The sequence below is a fragment of the Mustela lutreola genome, chromosome 2 (genome assembly GCF_030435805.1).
Source record: "Mustela lutreola isolate mMusLut2 chromosome 2, mMusLut2.pri, whole genome shotgun sequence".
In the NCBI taxonomy this organism is placed as follows: Eukaryota; Metazoa; Chordata; class Mammalia; order Carnivora; family Mustelidae; genus Mustela; species Mustela lutreola.
The window spans coordinates 159,049,586-159,065,878 of NC_081291.1; the positions used below are offsets into that span (position 1 = coordinate 159,049,586).

At 44.8% G+C, this 16,293-nt stretch overlaps 1 protein-coding gene across 9 annotated transcripts in view; it reads right to left on the reverse strand.

The window, feature by feature from the left end:
• Window positions 1-6,108: 6,108 nt before the first annotated feature.
• The window catches only part of PLA1A (phospholipase A1 member A), a 28,811-nt gene continuing 18,626 nt past the window's right edge, over window positions 6,109-16,293 (reverse strand). For 3 of the 9 annotated variants that reach the window (XM_059163974.1, XM_059163971.1, XM_059163979.1), the window contains 3 exons: window positions 15,024-15,132; window positions 10,008-10,172; window positions 8,738-9,151 (listed from right to left, as the gene is read on the reverse strand). In XM_059163974.1, the coding sequence (XP_059019957.1) occupies window positions 9,067-9,151; window positions 10,008-10,172; window positions 15,024-15,132 (359 nt within the window). In that variant the 3' untranslated portion in view covers window positions 8,738-9,066. Of the gene's footprint in view, window positions 6,704-8,737; window positions 9,152-10,007; window positions 10,173-12,519; window positions 12,683-13,594; window positions 13,700-15,019; window positions 15,133-16,293 lie in introns of those variants that run through there. The other 6 variants (XM_059163975.1, XM_059163973.1, XM_059163976.1 and 3 more) reach the window with 6 other exon arrangements.

Consider the following 16,293-nt stretch of genomic DNA (forward strand, 5'->3'; position numbering starts at 1 on the left):
GAACAGCTGTCATTTCTTCATCACACATATAAACACATATTTTTAAACCGTCCTATTTATGCTGTGTTATTCTACCTGACCCAGTAAAACCCACTTTAATGCAACAGGGCCAGACACCTTGCCACTGCCAGCAAATCACATTAAAAAAACAAGAAAGAGATGGGGATGACATAAATAGACATTGATTGACTTAGGATGCCCTATCAACATAGGGTAGGGCTAAGAAAACAAAGTTTTGGAGCTAGACGCCCCAGGTTCAAATTACAGCCCCCCACTTTCATTGTCTGGTTACCTAACTGCTCTGTACCCCAGCTTATTCATATGTAAACTGGCAATAAAGGAAGAATCTCTCTCATAGGTTGCAGTGAGAGTTTGATGAGACTTAAAACCATGCCTGGCATTAGTAAACATTCGATATGTTGTAGTTATTATTAAGAGGATTGCCATCAGAAAAGTGCCCGGCACGTAGTAGGCTTACAATGAAGGTTTGCCACATGAGTGCATGAATGAATGAATAAATGAATGAATAGGGCACCTGGGTGGCTCAGTGGGTTAAAGCCTCTGCCTTCGGCTCAGGTCATGATCCCAGAGTCCTGGGATCGAGCCTCGCATCGGGCTCTCTGCTCCTCGGGGAGCCTGCTTCCTCCTCTCTCTCTGCCTGCCTCTCTGCCTACTTGTGATCTCTGTTTGTTAAATAAATAAATAAAATCTTTAAAAAAAAATGAATGAACATTCTGGTTTGGGGGATCATGTGCCTCCAGCTGTGCCCATTTCCTTGTACTCCCCAGAGAAGAAATACAGCGCAGGGCAGCTTCTGAAACAAACCCAGGGCTGAGAGTGAGAAGGAATGATCGTGAGGTTGGAGTCCAGACCAGGAGGGCTGAGTGAACTCCAGAGGTTGTACAGTTGTAAGGGCTGGTAACTGATAAAGAGAAGGGGTCTTTTCACTGGACTTGGCCTGATCGCAGGGCCATGAAGAAAGGTGCTCACATAGGGAGCTCTCCTTCCCTGGATATTCACCTAGATCTCTTTCTACCTCTCCACGCTCTGGTTCTGTCCAAAATAAGAATCTGTTTATACTGGCACCGGTCTGGATAGATGGGAAAGACTCAGAGCTTTGAGGTAGTAACAGGAATTTACTTCCAGGTAAACACTGCCTCTTGTTAACCTCCAAAAAGTTACTAAAGCTCACCTTTCACAGGGAATGAATAGTCACTTCGAGTTATTAAAATCCAGCAGAAGGGCAGTGCGGGCTTGGAAGGCCAATATGAACGGGAGAGTGGCTGTGCTGCTTCTCTAGTGGCTGTTTGACCTCAGGTGATTCCCTCCATCTTTCTGGGCTACGATTTCCTGCTCTGACACTCTGTGGCTTGTTGACTAATCTAGGGCCTTACCACATGTCTGAGAGAATACAGAGGAAAGGACAAATATCAGACACATTTTGAAGAAATTGAGAGACATGGTGTCTCAGTGTAAGTAAGGTATCGAGAGGGAGAAAGGAGGATGGTGACTTTTTTGAGCATTATAGCATTCTGAACCAAAGAGGACTCAGGCTTCAAGCCTGGATGTTGGATGATGGTGTTGTGGCTATTACCATTGAGTAGAAGAGGAACAACTTCAGGGGAGATGTTGAGTTGATTTTGGATGGGTTGAGTTTGAGCTGTTGTCAGGACACTGGATGCCCATAAAGCAAAGTGTTTTGGCTTCACAAATGAAGGGTGAATACTGAAGATAGGGAGGATTTTAGGGCCTGAGGAATGGAAGAACTCAAGCGTGGAGATGGTCACATCACCCTCAGGCTCCCCTCTGAGAGAAGGAAGCCAGCCTCTCTGGGGTAAAGATGGGGCTGTGATGGTCACCCCACAGCCTGAGAGTGCCCATGAGTGAGGTCAGAGGTATGTTTAAGGCTGGGCAGCAGTATATCTCTGTCTGTCTGAGAAGGTCACTTAGGACCACTGAACAAGGCAAGGAAGGGCTGGGTGAGACTTCACCAATTTGACGAGATTTATGTTGCAATATACTCCTTTTATAAGCCCAGAGCTTCCTCCTGTGGAGATTTTTTAAAGATTTTATTTTTTAGTCATCTTTACACGCAATGTGGGGCTCAAGCTTTTAAAGGTTAAAATGTAACACTACAAGCAAAATGTGAAAACAAAATGAATAAATGAAGGTGATCCTGATACTAATGAAAAGACACCAACCTCTTGTTAGAGTTAAGCTTCTCAGATCAGTGAAGCCTGATCTCTCTTTGCTTTCGTCTACATCATTAGGATGCCGTCTTTAATTCCATTCAAGAAGCTTTTATTGCATGCTTACAATGTGGAGGACCCACAGAGAGAGAAAACACAGCTCCTGCCTTTAAGGACCTTCCAATCTCTCTATAGAAGGCTGGCATGCATGCAGTAAACTGTTGACCACCGTTGCAAGGCAGCATAGCTACTGACTGAAATGACATATTGATGGCCAGCCTTCCTGCAAGAGATAAACTGGAAGTGCACCCCCGAACACCTGGTAGAGTCTGAGGGTGATGGTGGGGGCCACAGGCACAAAGGCATGGAGCAGACATCGTCCACGGTATGTTTTAGGGGGATACTGGCTTCAGCACACTTGGGAACATGGCAGATAATTTCAGTTAGTCAGTGTGGGGCCGGACTGAGGAATTTCTATTTCAATAGGACATGTGGATGCAAGTGCTAGAAACTATCTTGAGCAGGCTAACCTGTATTATGTGGTGGTTAGAGCCCAGGTTCTGGACACATGTGTCTTGGTGTGAATGCTGATTCCATCCATTACTAGCTGCATGACCATGGGTGAGTTGCTTAACTTCCCTCTCCCTCCTGTCCTCATATGTAAAATGAGGTAACACATGGAATTGCTGGGAAAATTAATGAGGTAATTTGTATATAAGGATTAGACCACTACCTGGCACTTACTAAATGCTCAGGGAGTTTTAGTTTTTCACTTTCTCTTTCTCAACATTTTGTATTGGCTGAAATTTTTTCAGGTGAATTGAATTTTTAATCATAAAAAATAAGCTGCTATTTTTTAAAACTTCTTTATAGCTCCTGCCTCCCCGTGGTTTCACTGTTCAGAGACTATGGTATCTGAATGAAGGCCATTTTTAAAAGGTAACGAAATCTCTGGTCCCTCTAGTTCTGAAAGAAAGTGTCATTCCAGGTCCACAGGTGGGGTAGGAGTCGGTCAACTTGGAATGAGTTGTACACCACAAGGGAACTCCAGAGGAGATATGTGGGGATTCGAGTAACTTATCTTAGAAGGACAAATACTTGAATAAGTAATTGCAAAAAGCCTTCTCTTTGAACCTTTGTCAGAGTTTGTGAATTGGTTTGACATTTTTAGAAAGTAATCCAGCACTACTGACCTTTCGCTGTATCTGTTGACCTAGCAATTCTCACACAGGAATCTACCATATAGAAATGAAGGTACCAATATAGGAGAGAGATGTGCAAAAATATCTATTGTGGCATCATTTGTAGTTGAAATAACCCCAATACCCATCACAAAGAAAATGGTTGACCAACTTGCAGCAGATCCATACTGTGGATACACATCCAGTGAGTAAACTAGATCTATGTCTAATAGGAGGGATGGTCACAATATGTTATTGACAAAGGAAAATTGCAGAGCGATAGGTGTGCTATAATTTCATTTTTGTTAAAAAAAAAAGCTTCATGTGTATATATTTGCATCTGCATGGAGAAATGTGTAGAAGGATGTATATATGGCTAGTAACATGGATTACCTCAGGGCCATGGCATCCATATGTCTATAGTTTGACTTGTTAAAATGAGCATCTTTTGATTTTGTAGTTTCAAAAATATACATAATAACGTAGAGGAGGTGTTTTGTTTGGAAATTAATCTGAAGGCCAAGATTGAGAAGAGATCACTCAGCTGCTTTAAGTAAATCCTGGTACCCACACCCTGAATCACAGTCTTGCTGTAGAAAGACCTTGTAGGGTAACTGAGCTCTTTGTTTGGGGATTACCGAATAATCCCATAGAAAAGAAGTTAGAAGATAGTGGGTAAATACATTTGCTTCAATGACTAAAAAGAGGGAAAGCAGACATTCCTAGGAAGCTTGGCGTGTTATCAGCAAAGTCCAGGAACAAATCACTAAACGGCATCGCTTGCATATACTTAGGAAATGAAGTAGCAATTAGTAGGAGAGCCTACATGGGCTCCTGGGAATTAAGTCATGCTAAAACTCAATTAATCATATAATTTCTCCTTTCTCTCTCCCTCAAATCAGGGGATCATTGTAGATATAAAGTACTGAAACTTTTCTCATAATGTGTGAATAGTCAAGATAAACATGAGTTAGAAATATATGCGAAGGTCAGACCCAGGGTATTGATTCTTCTTAAGGAAGCTTCTAGAGGTAGGAGTCCACCCTTCACCTTCTCCTTTCAAGTTCTCATCTATAATTAAAAAACCGGGGTCTATAAAAATGTCAAAGATAAATGTACACATATGTCTATCTATATGTAGATTAATATATAAAAATTACACAAAGCTCAGGGGCGGGAACTAAATGTTCTTAATGGTAAAATCAGAATATAAGAAATTCCAGACAGGGAATTTTTTTTTTTTCTTCTGGAAGGCATGGTCTTTTTCCTAAACCTCAGGGATGTGTGTTGTGATTTTTTTTCAGTGGGGCTTGCCACAAACTTCACACAGCAGATTTTCCTACCACTGATAATACCAGGGGATCCACCGAGTCATGTGACTCAAACAGGGGAGGCTGCTTGCCTTGCAGTCCTGACTGGTTGCAGAGCCCTTTCCTGTTTTATAGGTCTCAGATCCAGCCACTGCTCTCCTTACTCTGGATATGGGCCATCAAAGAATTCTGGATGCCTCCAGAACCCAGAGACAACTACCTGGCCTCGGGCCTCCATCTTCATTGTAGCTGGTGAAAGGTGTAATAGTTTGTCTTTCTCTTTGGAGGGGATGTCCAGCATGCCTCTGACCATGGGACCATATATTTTTTTAAAAATTTAATTCCCGTATAGTTAACATACAGTGTCTCAGTGTACAAAATTGGTTTCAGTGTACAATAGAGTGATTCAGCAATTCTGTGTATTTCTCGAGCTCATCAAGATCAGTGTAATCTTAATCCCCTTCACTTGTTTCACCCATCCCCCCACCCCTCTTCCCTCTGGTAACAGTCTGTTCGTTCTCTATAGTTAAGAGTCTAGGGGAGGGAAAAAAAAGAAATTCCTGATGGGTTGGAGAGACTACAACAATAATATGGAAAGGAATTAGGTTATATGAATAGTTCATTCAGGTTCAAAAAATCTACTCCACATGAAAGCAAGTCAGCTGGATACAATAGAATATAGACTCTTTAAAAATATAAAATAAGAATATAGACCATAAAAATATAGACTCTATAATTTCCCTCAAGTGACTCTTGGGCTGAATTACTGGAGGATTATAATGAGGAACATGTGAAAATGTACTCCTGGTGTATTCTGTGGGAGGAAGGGCTATGATATCGAGCCTAGTCCTGGAATTATGGCACAAACTGAACATATTCAGGGTAGGGTGACCAGAGAGAAGAAGAGTCTGGAAAGCATGTTTGTAGTACCACATAAGGGCACAAGCTGACTACTGAAGTGAATTACTTCTGTAATAGTCTCTGTCCTTGAAAAGATTTTCAAAGAGGTTGTGACCGACGTGGGTGTGGAGGTAAGACCCACACCCTTGCCTTGCTATCAAGCAGAATCCCCTGTTACCTCTCCCTTCATCCACACATGCCCCACCTACTTAAAGCCGGGTTTCCAGAAGTGTGGGCTGCTGGGCAAGGTGGTTTAAGGTAGCACATAGACCTGGCTTTAAATAACATTAAATCTCATGGTGAGATGGCTATTTCTGTTTTCATTTTCTATCAGTTCGCTGATTACATACAGAAGAAAGTCTCTGGCCTTAGTCTGGTTTTGACATCTCTCTTGTATTTACCGATCTTCTCTTTATTTTTTATTTATTTATTTTTAAAAGATTTTATTTATTTACTTGATAGATAGGTAGAACACAAGTAGGCAGAGAGGCAGGCGGAGGGAGAGGGAGAAACAGGTTCTTCACTGAGCAGGGAACCTGATGTGGGGCTTGATCCCAGAACCTTGGGATCATGATCTGAGCTGAAGGTAGCCGCTTAACGAACTGAGCCACCCAGGCGCCCCTGATCTTCTCTTTTTAAAAAGAAAAAGACAGGCCTGGAGTGTAGAGCCTTCAGCAAGCCACAGTCTCTTGAAATTTTAAACATTATGTTCTCATTGTATTAACTTGTGATAAGGGAAACTGGTTATTCATTTAAGGTGATGACCTAAAGTTTCCCATGGGCAGGAAAATCAAATGTGGGAGAGTCTAATGGCACTTTAACGTATGAAGCTATTAGCAAAGTAACACAAGAGTGTGTCCAAAAGCAAAACTGAAAGTATGAGGACAAGGAAAAACAGGTCAGGTCCGTGTAATCCCAATCAGCATCACGTAATGCAATTCTGATCGTAGAAGCATAATTTGCACACACTTCAAATCGATAAGCTGTAGGAAAAGCCAAGGAAGTGCTATGTGCTACGCAGTATCTCCCAAGATGGCAAATGAGCTGCAAGGAACAGGAAGTGCAGCCTTAACACAGCTCCAGGTGGAGTGGGCCTGTCTCCAGGGAGGTTCTTGCCTGGATCCTGGGTGAAGGAGGGTGGAAGTAAAAGGAAGAGGGATTTTAGATTTTGAAAAATAAAAATGAACTCTAAACCTGTATATTGGGGAAAGTTTCTTCAGACATGTTATTGGTCCTACTGACCATGGTGGACGGTGCGGAAAATAAAGCAGGTAGGTTAGTATTCACAGCGCATCCCCTATCTTCTCGCTGCATTTCTGCAGCCCGGAGAAAGGCCTGAGCTCTCTAGTCTGGGGAGGCAGTCGGCTCAAGGAAAGCATTTGCAGCCTGTGGGTTATGTCATTTTCCTGCCTTTACTATGGTGCATGAGTCAGCAAGTAGCAGTTTCTTTCAAAGCACATTTATTTAGGTTCTTTTTAAAGTCTTGAACAGATATTTGCATGCCTATGTTCACAGCCGCATTATTCACAATAGCCAAAACATGGAGTAACCCAAGTGTCCATGGAGGGATGAATCCATAAACTAAATGTGGACTGTACATACAATGGAATATTATTCACCCTTGAAAAGGAAGGAAATTCTGACACATGCTATAACATGGGTGAACCTTGAAAACATTATGCCAAGTGAAGTAAGCCAGATACAAAAGGGCAAATACTGTGTAATTGTATGAGGTATTCTAGAAGGGTAGAAATCACAAAGACAGAAAGTAGAATAGTGATTACTTGGGGCTGTGGGGAGAGGCAATGAGCAGCTGTTTAATGGGGATACAGTTTCAGCTAGGGAAGATGAAAAAGTTCGGGAGATGGAAAGTGGTTAGTGGTTGTACAACAGTATGGATGTACTTAAGACTACTGAACTATAGGGGCGCCTGGGTGGCTCAGTGGGTTAAGCCGCTGCCTTCGGCTCAGGTCATGATGTCAGGGTCCTGGGATCGAGTCCCGCATCGGGCTCTCTGCTCAGCAGGGAGCCTGCTTCCTTCTCTCTCTCTCTCTGCCTGCCTCTCAGTGTACTTGTAATTTCTCTCTGTCAAATAAATAAATAAAATCTTAAAAAAAAAAAAAGACTACTGAACTACACACTTAAAAATGATTAAAATGATGTTTTTTATTAAAGAGTTAAAGAAAACGATTAAGTCTAGAAGAATTCAGGGAGTACCTGGCTGTGGAGAGAGTGGTGAAGGGGTATGCGTTATTTCAGTTCCTCACCCCTAGCGCAGCCACTCTCCAGCCCTCCCTGTCCTGCTCTACCCCCTGGCTCACAACAGCATGCCTCTTACTTTCTGGCTTCTGGATGGTGTCATTCAATGGGGGGCACAAGTAGGTCCCCTCCCTGAAGGACTGCTGCCCCGTGACTGTGTCCCTTGGCTGAAGGTCAAGAGCCCCTCTCAGGGGTGCCTGGGTGGCTCAGTGGGTTAGGGCCTCTGCCTTCAGCTCAGGTCATGATCTCAGGGTCCTGGGATCGAGCCCCACATCGGGCTCCCTGCCCAGCGGGGACCCTGCTTCCTCCTCTCTCTCTGCCTGCCTCTCTGCCTACTTGTGATCTCTGTCTGTCAAATAAATAAATAAAATCTTAAAAAAAAAAAAAAAAAAAAAGAGCCCCTCTCAGTCTCGGGATTCTGGTGCTTTTCCCTCTTGCCTCTTCAGACCTAGCACAGTAGCAGCTGCCAGGGCCCCTGGCCCCAGGGAGCCGCGCTATCCTTTGTGGTCCTTCCACTTCCTACCAACACCTTTGTCAACAGTCTTGTTATTAAATTCTCCGCAAATTACCCAATTTGAGCACATCATCTGTTTCTTGCTGGACTATGCTGATGCGAGGTAACTTATAACAAAGTTGGGGAAACACCGACCCAAAGAAAATCCACTTCTATTCTCAAAAGATCTCTCTGGTCCCCAAAACCTTCCAGATACCCAGAGGAGGCAATGGTAAGGGATCTTCCAGATGGAAGATCCTCCCTGCCTTCCCTCCCCTCTCTTTTTCCAAGAACTTCTTTTCAATTGCTATTTTAGTACAGAGAATTCAGTATCCATTATTTTCTCCAATCCTATCGACAGTCATTTTTGTACATAACAGAATTCCATTCTAATAAAACAAATCATTCAGATATTCCATAGTAGTTTATTATTTTTTTAAAAAAGCATTTTTGAATGTTTTATTGAATCCTAGATACAGATGTTCAAGGATATGGGGCAATTGCAGTTAAATATGAATAGAAAAAGCTGAAATGGTATTTGTGTAAGGCTGTTCAAATTGCTAATAGAGACAAGGCTCCACTAGATGAGCTATCTGTCCCCTCTAAAGTGGTTAATATGGGGAAAAAACCTCAAAATTTTGCCTTTCTTATAGTAGTAATGGCCTAGAATAAGTTGAACATAGCTCCCCAACCTCCTCTGAAATCCAGGGGGATGTATCTCGTCCAGGCTTATACTACACACATGTTATTTTCAGGTCAAAAGAAACAGTCACACTTGCTTGTAAGGTCACTGGCTCAGGTAAGCAGACAATCTTCTTGCTGTAAAAGAAGAGCAACAAGAAGGTATATACCCTCAGGGCAGGCTCGTGATTAGTCAGGAGAGGGGGCTAGGAGTCGTGCGCTCTTGTGAACCCATAATGTCAGGTGAAGGAAGTCTACGATCATCCATTATAGGAGTCTACTACTCCTGTCCTCCATGTGCCCACAGGTGGTAAGAACAGTATCAATCCCTGCTAGAGGCACAGGAGGGGCCTCTCTCTCTGCCTGCCTCTCTGCCTACTTGTGATATCTGTCTGTCAAATAAATAAATAAAATCTTAAAAAAAAAAAGAAATCTTTGTTCCAATAAAATCATACATAGAAACTAAATAAGACATATACAAAATAGGTTCTATATTTATATATAAAGTTATCCAGCTATATATCAGATAAAATGAAGTTTCTTATATTGAAGTGGGAATGGGAAGTTGAAAGTGATAATTGTTGCACAACAGTATGGATGTACTTAATACTACTGAATTATAAACTTAAAAATAATGTAAATTATTTTTTTAAAGAGTTAAAGAAAACAATTAAGTCTGGGAGAATCCAGGGAGTATCTGGCTATGGATAAAGTGGTGAAGGGGTGTGCGCTATCTCTCTGTTCCTCACCCCCACCCCAGCTATTCTCCACCCTCTTTGGCTTTCTAACACCTCCAACCCAAGATGGCCTCATAGTAAATTCAAGAAAATGCTGGGTCTTTGTCATCTCTTCATTGAGGAAGCTAACCACTGTGATGAGATTGCACCTCAACAAATGTCACATCTAAGGTCAGTATTGATCCTATGGGTGTGCCGGAGTGGGGTAGGGTGGGGTGGGGTGGGGAGGGATGGGTTGGGGTAGATTTGGGGCTTACTTGTCATTGACCGGCAAAGGAGCAGTGCAGAACTTCCCAACAATGGTAGTCCGGTCTTTTCTCCAAACTCGGTGGGAAGAATGAAACTTTAGTTTCACTTGGTTTATCTGGCACTGAGGGTTGGCATGAGCTATTACTCCTTTCCCCTGGAGTTCCTGTCTAGGTCTGCAAGGGAAAGGGAAATTAAGCTACCCAAGCACATTTGGCCTTTGCTTCCCCCTTGGCTCCTGCTAGTAGTGTTGTTCAGCTGTCATGCACAAAAGAACTCCTTGATGGTGGGGATCAAAATCCCTTGTATTGGGGCGCCTGGGTGGCTCAGTGGGTTAAAGCCTCTTCCTTCAGCTCAGGTCATGATCTCAGGGTCCTAGGATTGAGCCCCACATCGGGCTCTCTGCTCAGCCAGGGAGCCTGCTTCCTCCTCTCTCCTCTCTCTCTAACTGCCTCTCTGCCTACTTGTGATCTCTCAAATAAATAAATAAAATCTTAAAAAAAAAAATCCCTTGTATCATACTCACCAGCCCCCTGTGCATATACTCACAGCTTTAACATAGTTCAGAAAATAGTTGTTGATTTTTGAAAGCAAACAAGTGGACATGACAGCAAAATAGTAGCTCTTGGATTTTCATATCTGGAAAAAAAGTCTGTGTTCTTAGATTCCAAATTGGAGAAGATCTTCACTTTCAGATCTACCTACTAGAAGTACAGCCTTCTTTTAGGGCATTAAGCTCCATAAATTTTGTGTGAACTAGGCCGAGCTTGGATGTGTGGATGGGAACAAACAAACAAACAAAAAACGGATCTTGAAACCAGACAGAGCTGGAGTGGTACCCAGGATTTGTCTCCTGCCAACTGTGTGGCTTTGGAGTCACACGCCCTGTGTCTAATCTCCGGCTCCCCCACACTCTAGCCATGAGCCTGACCCACAGGGTTAGGTATGCCTCGACTGCAACCTAAGTGACCCAGAGTGAAAGCAAAATTCAGGTCTCTCTTGGCCCAAGATGGAAAGAGTATGAAGTGACCAATCTAGAGAGGTGACAAAGACAAGATTCGGGTGTGGAGCAAGGAAGCCTGCTGGGATTCCACCAAACTGAGCAAAACCCTGGGGTGCAGAGAAGGCACTTGCCTCCTGTGTCGAGCCCACAGCCTCTCCAGGCTCAGAAGCAGTGGGGCCTGTAGAAAGATGAGGAGAGCAGGGGGCATTGGGGATCATCGAACAGGGGTACATGGCTCAACCACATGGTTTCTCTTTCCTTTCTGGCTTCTTGGAGTGAGAAAATGTCTTCTTCGTGTCCTTTTTAACCCCAGGTTAGTCATATAATTTGTTTTTTTCTTTTGAGGAAGAATCTATATGACTTTAAAAGCTGTTCCTGGTTTGTTTTTGTTTTTGTTTTTTAATTTAAGAAGTGTTTTGGAATATGTCAGAGGGGGGACAAAATAAGATATTTCCTTTTAAGAAGCTGCATGGATTACAGCAGCTAGTTACAAACTAGCAGGGTATGAAGGATGCTGTGAGTGACCTTGAAGAGGAAAATTACCCAGAGCAGGTCCAGGCCCAGAAGGCCAGCAGATAGAAAGTTACTATCTCTGTGGGTAGAGCAAGAGATAACCAGCCCTTTCTGCTTTTATAAACAGGCATCCCGCCACAGGCTCCCTGCACTGTTCCCATTTAAAGTAGCCCCCCCCCCGCCCCCAGCCCTTGGAACCCGAACCCCTGCACTCCCCTATAAAAAGCTCGATAACCCTGCTTCCCCGGGGCCCAGAATCTCCAGAGTGAGCAGTCTGGGTCTGCCAGAGTAAAATAAACCCGAGTTCTCTTACTTCTCTGAGGGTCACTAGGTTTCTCTCAGGTCTGATTTTTATTTTTTCTGCAACCTAAGGACTTGATTTGGGTAAATTTTCTAATTAGAAGGAAATCCTGGGGGTTCACAAAGCTATAGAAAGTAGGGAAAGACCACACATAAACCCCCCTCCTTTTTTTCGATTTCTATTCTGCAAAAAGGAAAACAAAAACAAAAACCAAGGAATTAAAGATAGCCACGTTTTGAGTCTTCTACAAAAGAGTAAAACAAAAATAGCTTTGGGGAGAAGGAAGAAATAATCTGTGGACGTCCCTTCCAATCACTTGGGGGCTTTTTTTTTTTTTTTTAAAGATTTTTATTTATTTGTTAGAGAGAGATATAGAGCACAAGCACAGGCAGAGGGAGAAGCAGGCTCCCTGCCGAGTAAGGAGCCCGATGTGGGACTTGATCCCAGGACGCTGGGATCATGACCTGAGCCAAAGGCAGCCACCAACTGAGCCACCCAGGCGTCCCTTGGGGGGCTTTTTAAAAAGTGTAGCAGTTGAGGGGTGCCTGGGTGGCTCAGGTCATGATCCCAGCGTCCTGGGATGGGGCTCTGCTCAGCAGGGAGCCTGCCTCCACTCCCGCCTACTTGTGATCTCTGTCAAATAAATAAATACATTCTTTTAAAAAAATCCTTTAATTAAAAGTGTAGTGGTTGAGGCTACATCCAGAGACTCAGCAGTAATTGGCCTGGGGCGGGGCTTGGGTGGGGAGGGGTCAGTGGGGTTTATTGCTCTTCTGGTGATTCTCACCAGAGGCCAGTTGTGTGTCATTGTGTTGACTCCTGCTAGCATCATCTCATCTACCAAAGCACAGGAGAAGCAATGAAAACACCTGGTGGAAATAACACGACCTCAGACTGATCTACTGAAAATTATTCAGCTATTATCTGCAAGACTTAGGTGGGCACATGAAGGTCTGTGTTGGGATCCTGCCTGCCCACCCTCCCTCTCTCTCTGTGGCCTGTGTGAGCCGGAGCCCTGGCTGGTGGCAGGGTGTATGGGAGTCCAGAAGTGTGCTCCTCTGGGCGGAAATTCGTATCTCCTGCTATCTCCTGCTAGTACAATTAATGTCTAACGCTGCAGCCTGAGGAATCTTTCGATTCCAATCTGATCCAGTCACTTTTCTGCTTCAAAGTCCCATTGGCTCCCAAACTGCTCTCGAGATAAAAACCAAAATCCCTAACCGGTCCTTCAAACCTCGCACGGTCTGGCCCTGAGCTGCGCCCCCGCCCCAGCCTTCTCTCCCAGTGCTTCCCCCCTGCTCTCCGCTCCTGCTCCTGGGCTGCATTCTCACCAACCCTCCATTGGGTAACTCCTGCGAATTACTACTCAAACGTCACCTTCTCAGCCTTGGTCTGGCTCTGTCTTATCTGTTCTCCTAACACCCACCACTGTGGACAATTGGACACATCCGTGCACATGCACTACTTATTCCTGTGTTTGCATGTTCGTGCTTCATCCCGCCCCTCGCAACCCACACGTCCGTCTCAGGCTCCCGTGCCGGCAGGTCCCAGCGAGGTCTAACTTGCAGGAGGCACACTTAGTGGGGAGACCACTTCGGACTGTGATTCCAGAGGGGCTGTATTTCCCGGCTCCCACCACGCAGCCCCCTCCCTCGGTGGATCCAGCTGGCACTCTACCAACACCATGACCACCACAACCACCACCAGGGCTCTGTTCCTACAACCCCACAGGCCATTGGCCCCTTCCCTGTTGCTGATCCCTGCACTGCCTCCCCACTAACCTTTTGGGTTTTCAGCTCTCCTTACACATTTGTAATTAATTCCCTGGGTTCAATTCCTTCTCTTGGACTCCGGGCTTGGGCTCTGGTTTCTGGACTGGACACTGCCTGAGACAGCAACCTCTCATTAGACTGGTTCCTGCTGGCTTATGATTAACTAACCAGTTGCTTTTTATCATTATTTTTATTTTATCTTATCTTATTTTTAGTAAAGAGATAGAAGTTTATTTAAAGTTTTGGTTTTTTTGTTTTGGGGTTTTTTGTTTGTTTGCTTGTTTGACAGAGAAAGACACAGTGAGAGAGGGAACACAAGCAAGGGGAGTGGGAGAGGGAGAAGCAGGCTTCCTGCCTACTGAGCAGGGAGCCTGATGCGGGGCTCAATCCCAGGGCCCTGGGATCATGACTTGAGCTGAAGGCAGATGTTTAACGACTGAGCCACCCAGGCCCCACAAGCAATAGAAGTTTATTAAGTGAAGATACAGAAAAAGCTCTCAAGAGTGAGAGGGGTCCACAGGGTTGCCAACGAGGGCCTCTAGGGCTGGACTTTTATAGAAAGCTAGCCAGGAAACTTAAATCCTTTTAACATCTCTCTTGAAAACACCTTCAGTGGCTTGCTTACTTTTTAGGAGTGGTTATTCTTTGATGGTCACAGGTGATTATCATAAAGACACCTGCCCCACATGACCCACCCCTCAGGCCCAGGGCAGGATGGTGCCCCATGACCAGTTGCTTTTTAAAGAGACAAGCACGTCTGCTGCTGGGTTCATCTCCCTTGCTGGCCTTGAGCCTCCCTATAGTTGAAGTTCTCTATCTTCCCACCTCAAGATGACTCCTGTTAGCGTCAAGATAACATCTGCCAGCTGGTAGACCCAAATGTGCCCCCAAGGGAAGGAAATGCTCAGCCAGGTTCTAAGGATTAGCCACATGGCCTCAAGCCCTGCTCTCCTCCTACTCACTTGCTAACTGACCCTCTGCCTGCGATTCAGTTCTAGGAACTCACCCAGTACCACACCCACTTTCCAGGAGTATCTATTGTAGATAATATCTACAATTCTCAGGCTCTGGTCAGCCCTCCCTGGGCTAGTGGCTGAGGTCCTCCTACTTGCTGACATCACTGATACCCCCTTCCTGGATTTACATGACTAATGTTTCCTATCAGGGACCCAACTCTCATGTTCTTACTAGCCCTGAAGACATCCCATTACTTCTCTCACCGGCCTCCTCTGGTATTATCTAAATACACCATCCTTGGATTCACTACTGATCCTGAACCTGGGACAGTTCCCAGCATGTGTCTGTGGGTGCTTCTGTCGTAGGTACTGCCCTCACCCCACCTCTAGACTGATGGGCTCGGGCCATCCCCAGTAAGCACACAGGGCTGTCATGGGAGGGGTGTGTGTGTGTGTGTGAGTGAGCAGGGACACTTACGTACATGGTGATCTTGACCAAGGAAGTAATATTGCTGCTCAGGAAGGTGACAGAGATGAGGGTGTCCTTGTTCCTTGGCTCCTGCAAGTAAAACTCCACGAGGCTGTGATGCACTGGGAAACCAAAGCAGAGCAGATGCCCAGGCCAGAGGTCAGTGGTGCCCAATGCACACCAAGCCCCAGAGAGCAGCAGGGCAGGAATCTGAGATCTGCCTCTTAGCAGCAGATTACCTGCTGTCCCAGATCCTCATTGTAAACTGGGGGTCATAAAAATAGTTCTGAATGAGAATTAAATGAGATAATATCTACAAAGTCCTTACACAGTGCCTGTGACTAGGAAGCATTCGATACATGTTAATTTTTGTTATTACTTGTAATGCTAGAACATCCTACTCCTCCCTGCTTGCTGACATTATCTTGGTGTTGTGATTTTGAAAGAACTGAAAAAGATGTCTCTTATACTAAATAAGATCTCATAAAATGTAGCACTCACCCTCCTCTCCCCTCCTCCCCAGAGTTTTAGGAAGCCCACTCATGTGTAGGAGATGACTGTCTCCCTCTCTGTGGCAGCCTGGGCGTCTCTGTGGTATCCCCACCCTCCCAGACAGCTTGGATCCTGGGGCTGTCAAAGCTTATGTCATTGACACCGACTGGCTCTCAGAAGCAGAGCAGAGGCCAGTGCGGAAGCGGGTGGTAGCAAGGAAAGAGAATAGATTTGGGAACCAGAGGACCCGGAGTTGAATTCTGCCTTTTCCACCCCACTGTGTAGCCTTGGGCAGAGGCTTCACCTCTCAGAGCCTCTCCTTCCTCACACCTTACTCAGAGTTGTGTTGTCAGGTGAGTGGATATATGTGAGAAGTCCATCGTGGACTTTTGTAGCCCACCTGTTCCAGGAATTCTCTCTAGCATGATAAGCACCCCCATCTAGTATCCTCCGATTCTGACTGATAAAGGGAAAGGGATCATATTACTTATCAAGTTCCCCGTCACTGTGCTAGCAACTTCCTGTATGCTAGTTTATTTTATCCTCACAGCTGATTCTTTGAAGTAGGTATGTTACTGCTCTCATTTTCTACACACAAATGTAGAGGTTCATAAAGGTTAAGTCCTATCTCCTGATCACATGTCTGGCAAGCACAGAAGCTGAGATTCAAATGCAAGTTTGTGACCACAGTCTGAGCTTCAGGCCCCACATCACATGGCACCAGAAGTTCAGTACAGGGAAGGAATGGCCATAAAGATCCCTCCAGCAACCAGACAAAAGCTGACCCCCAA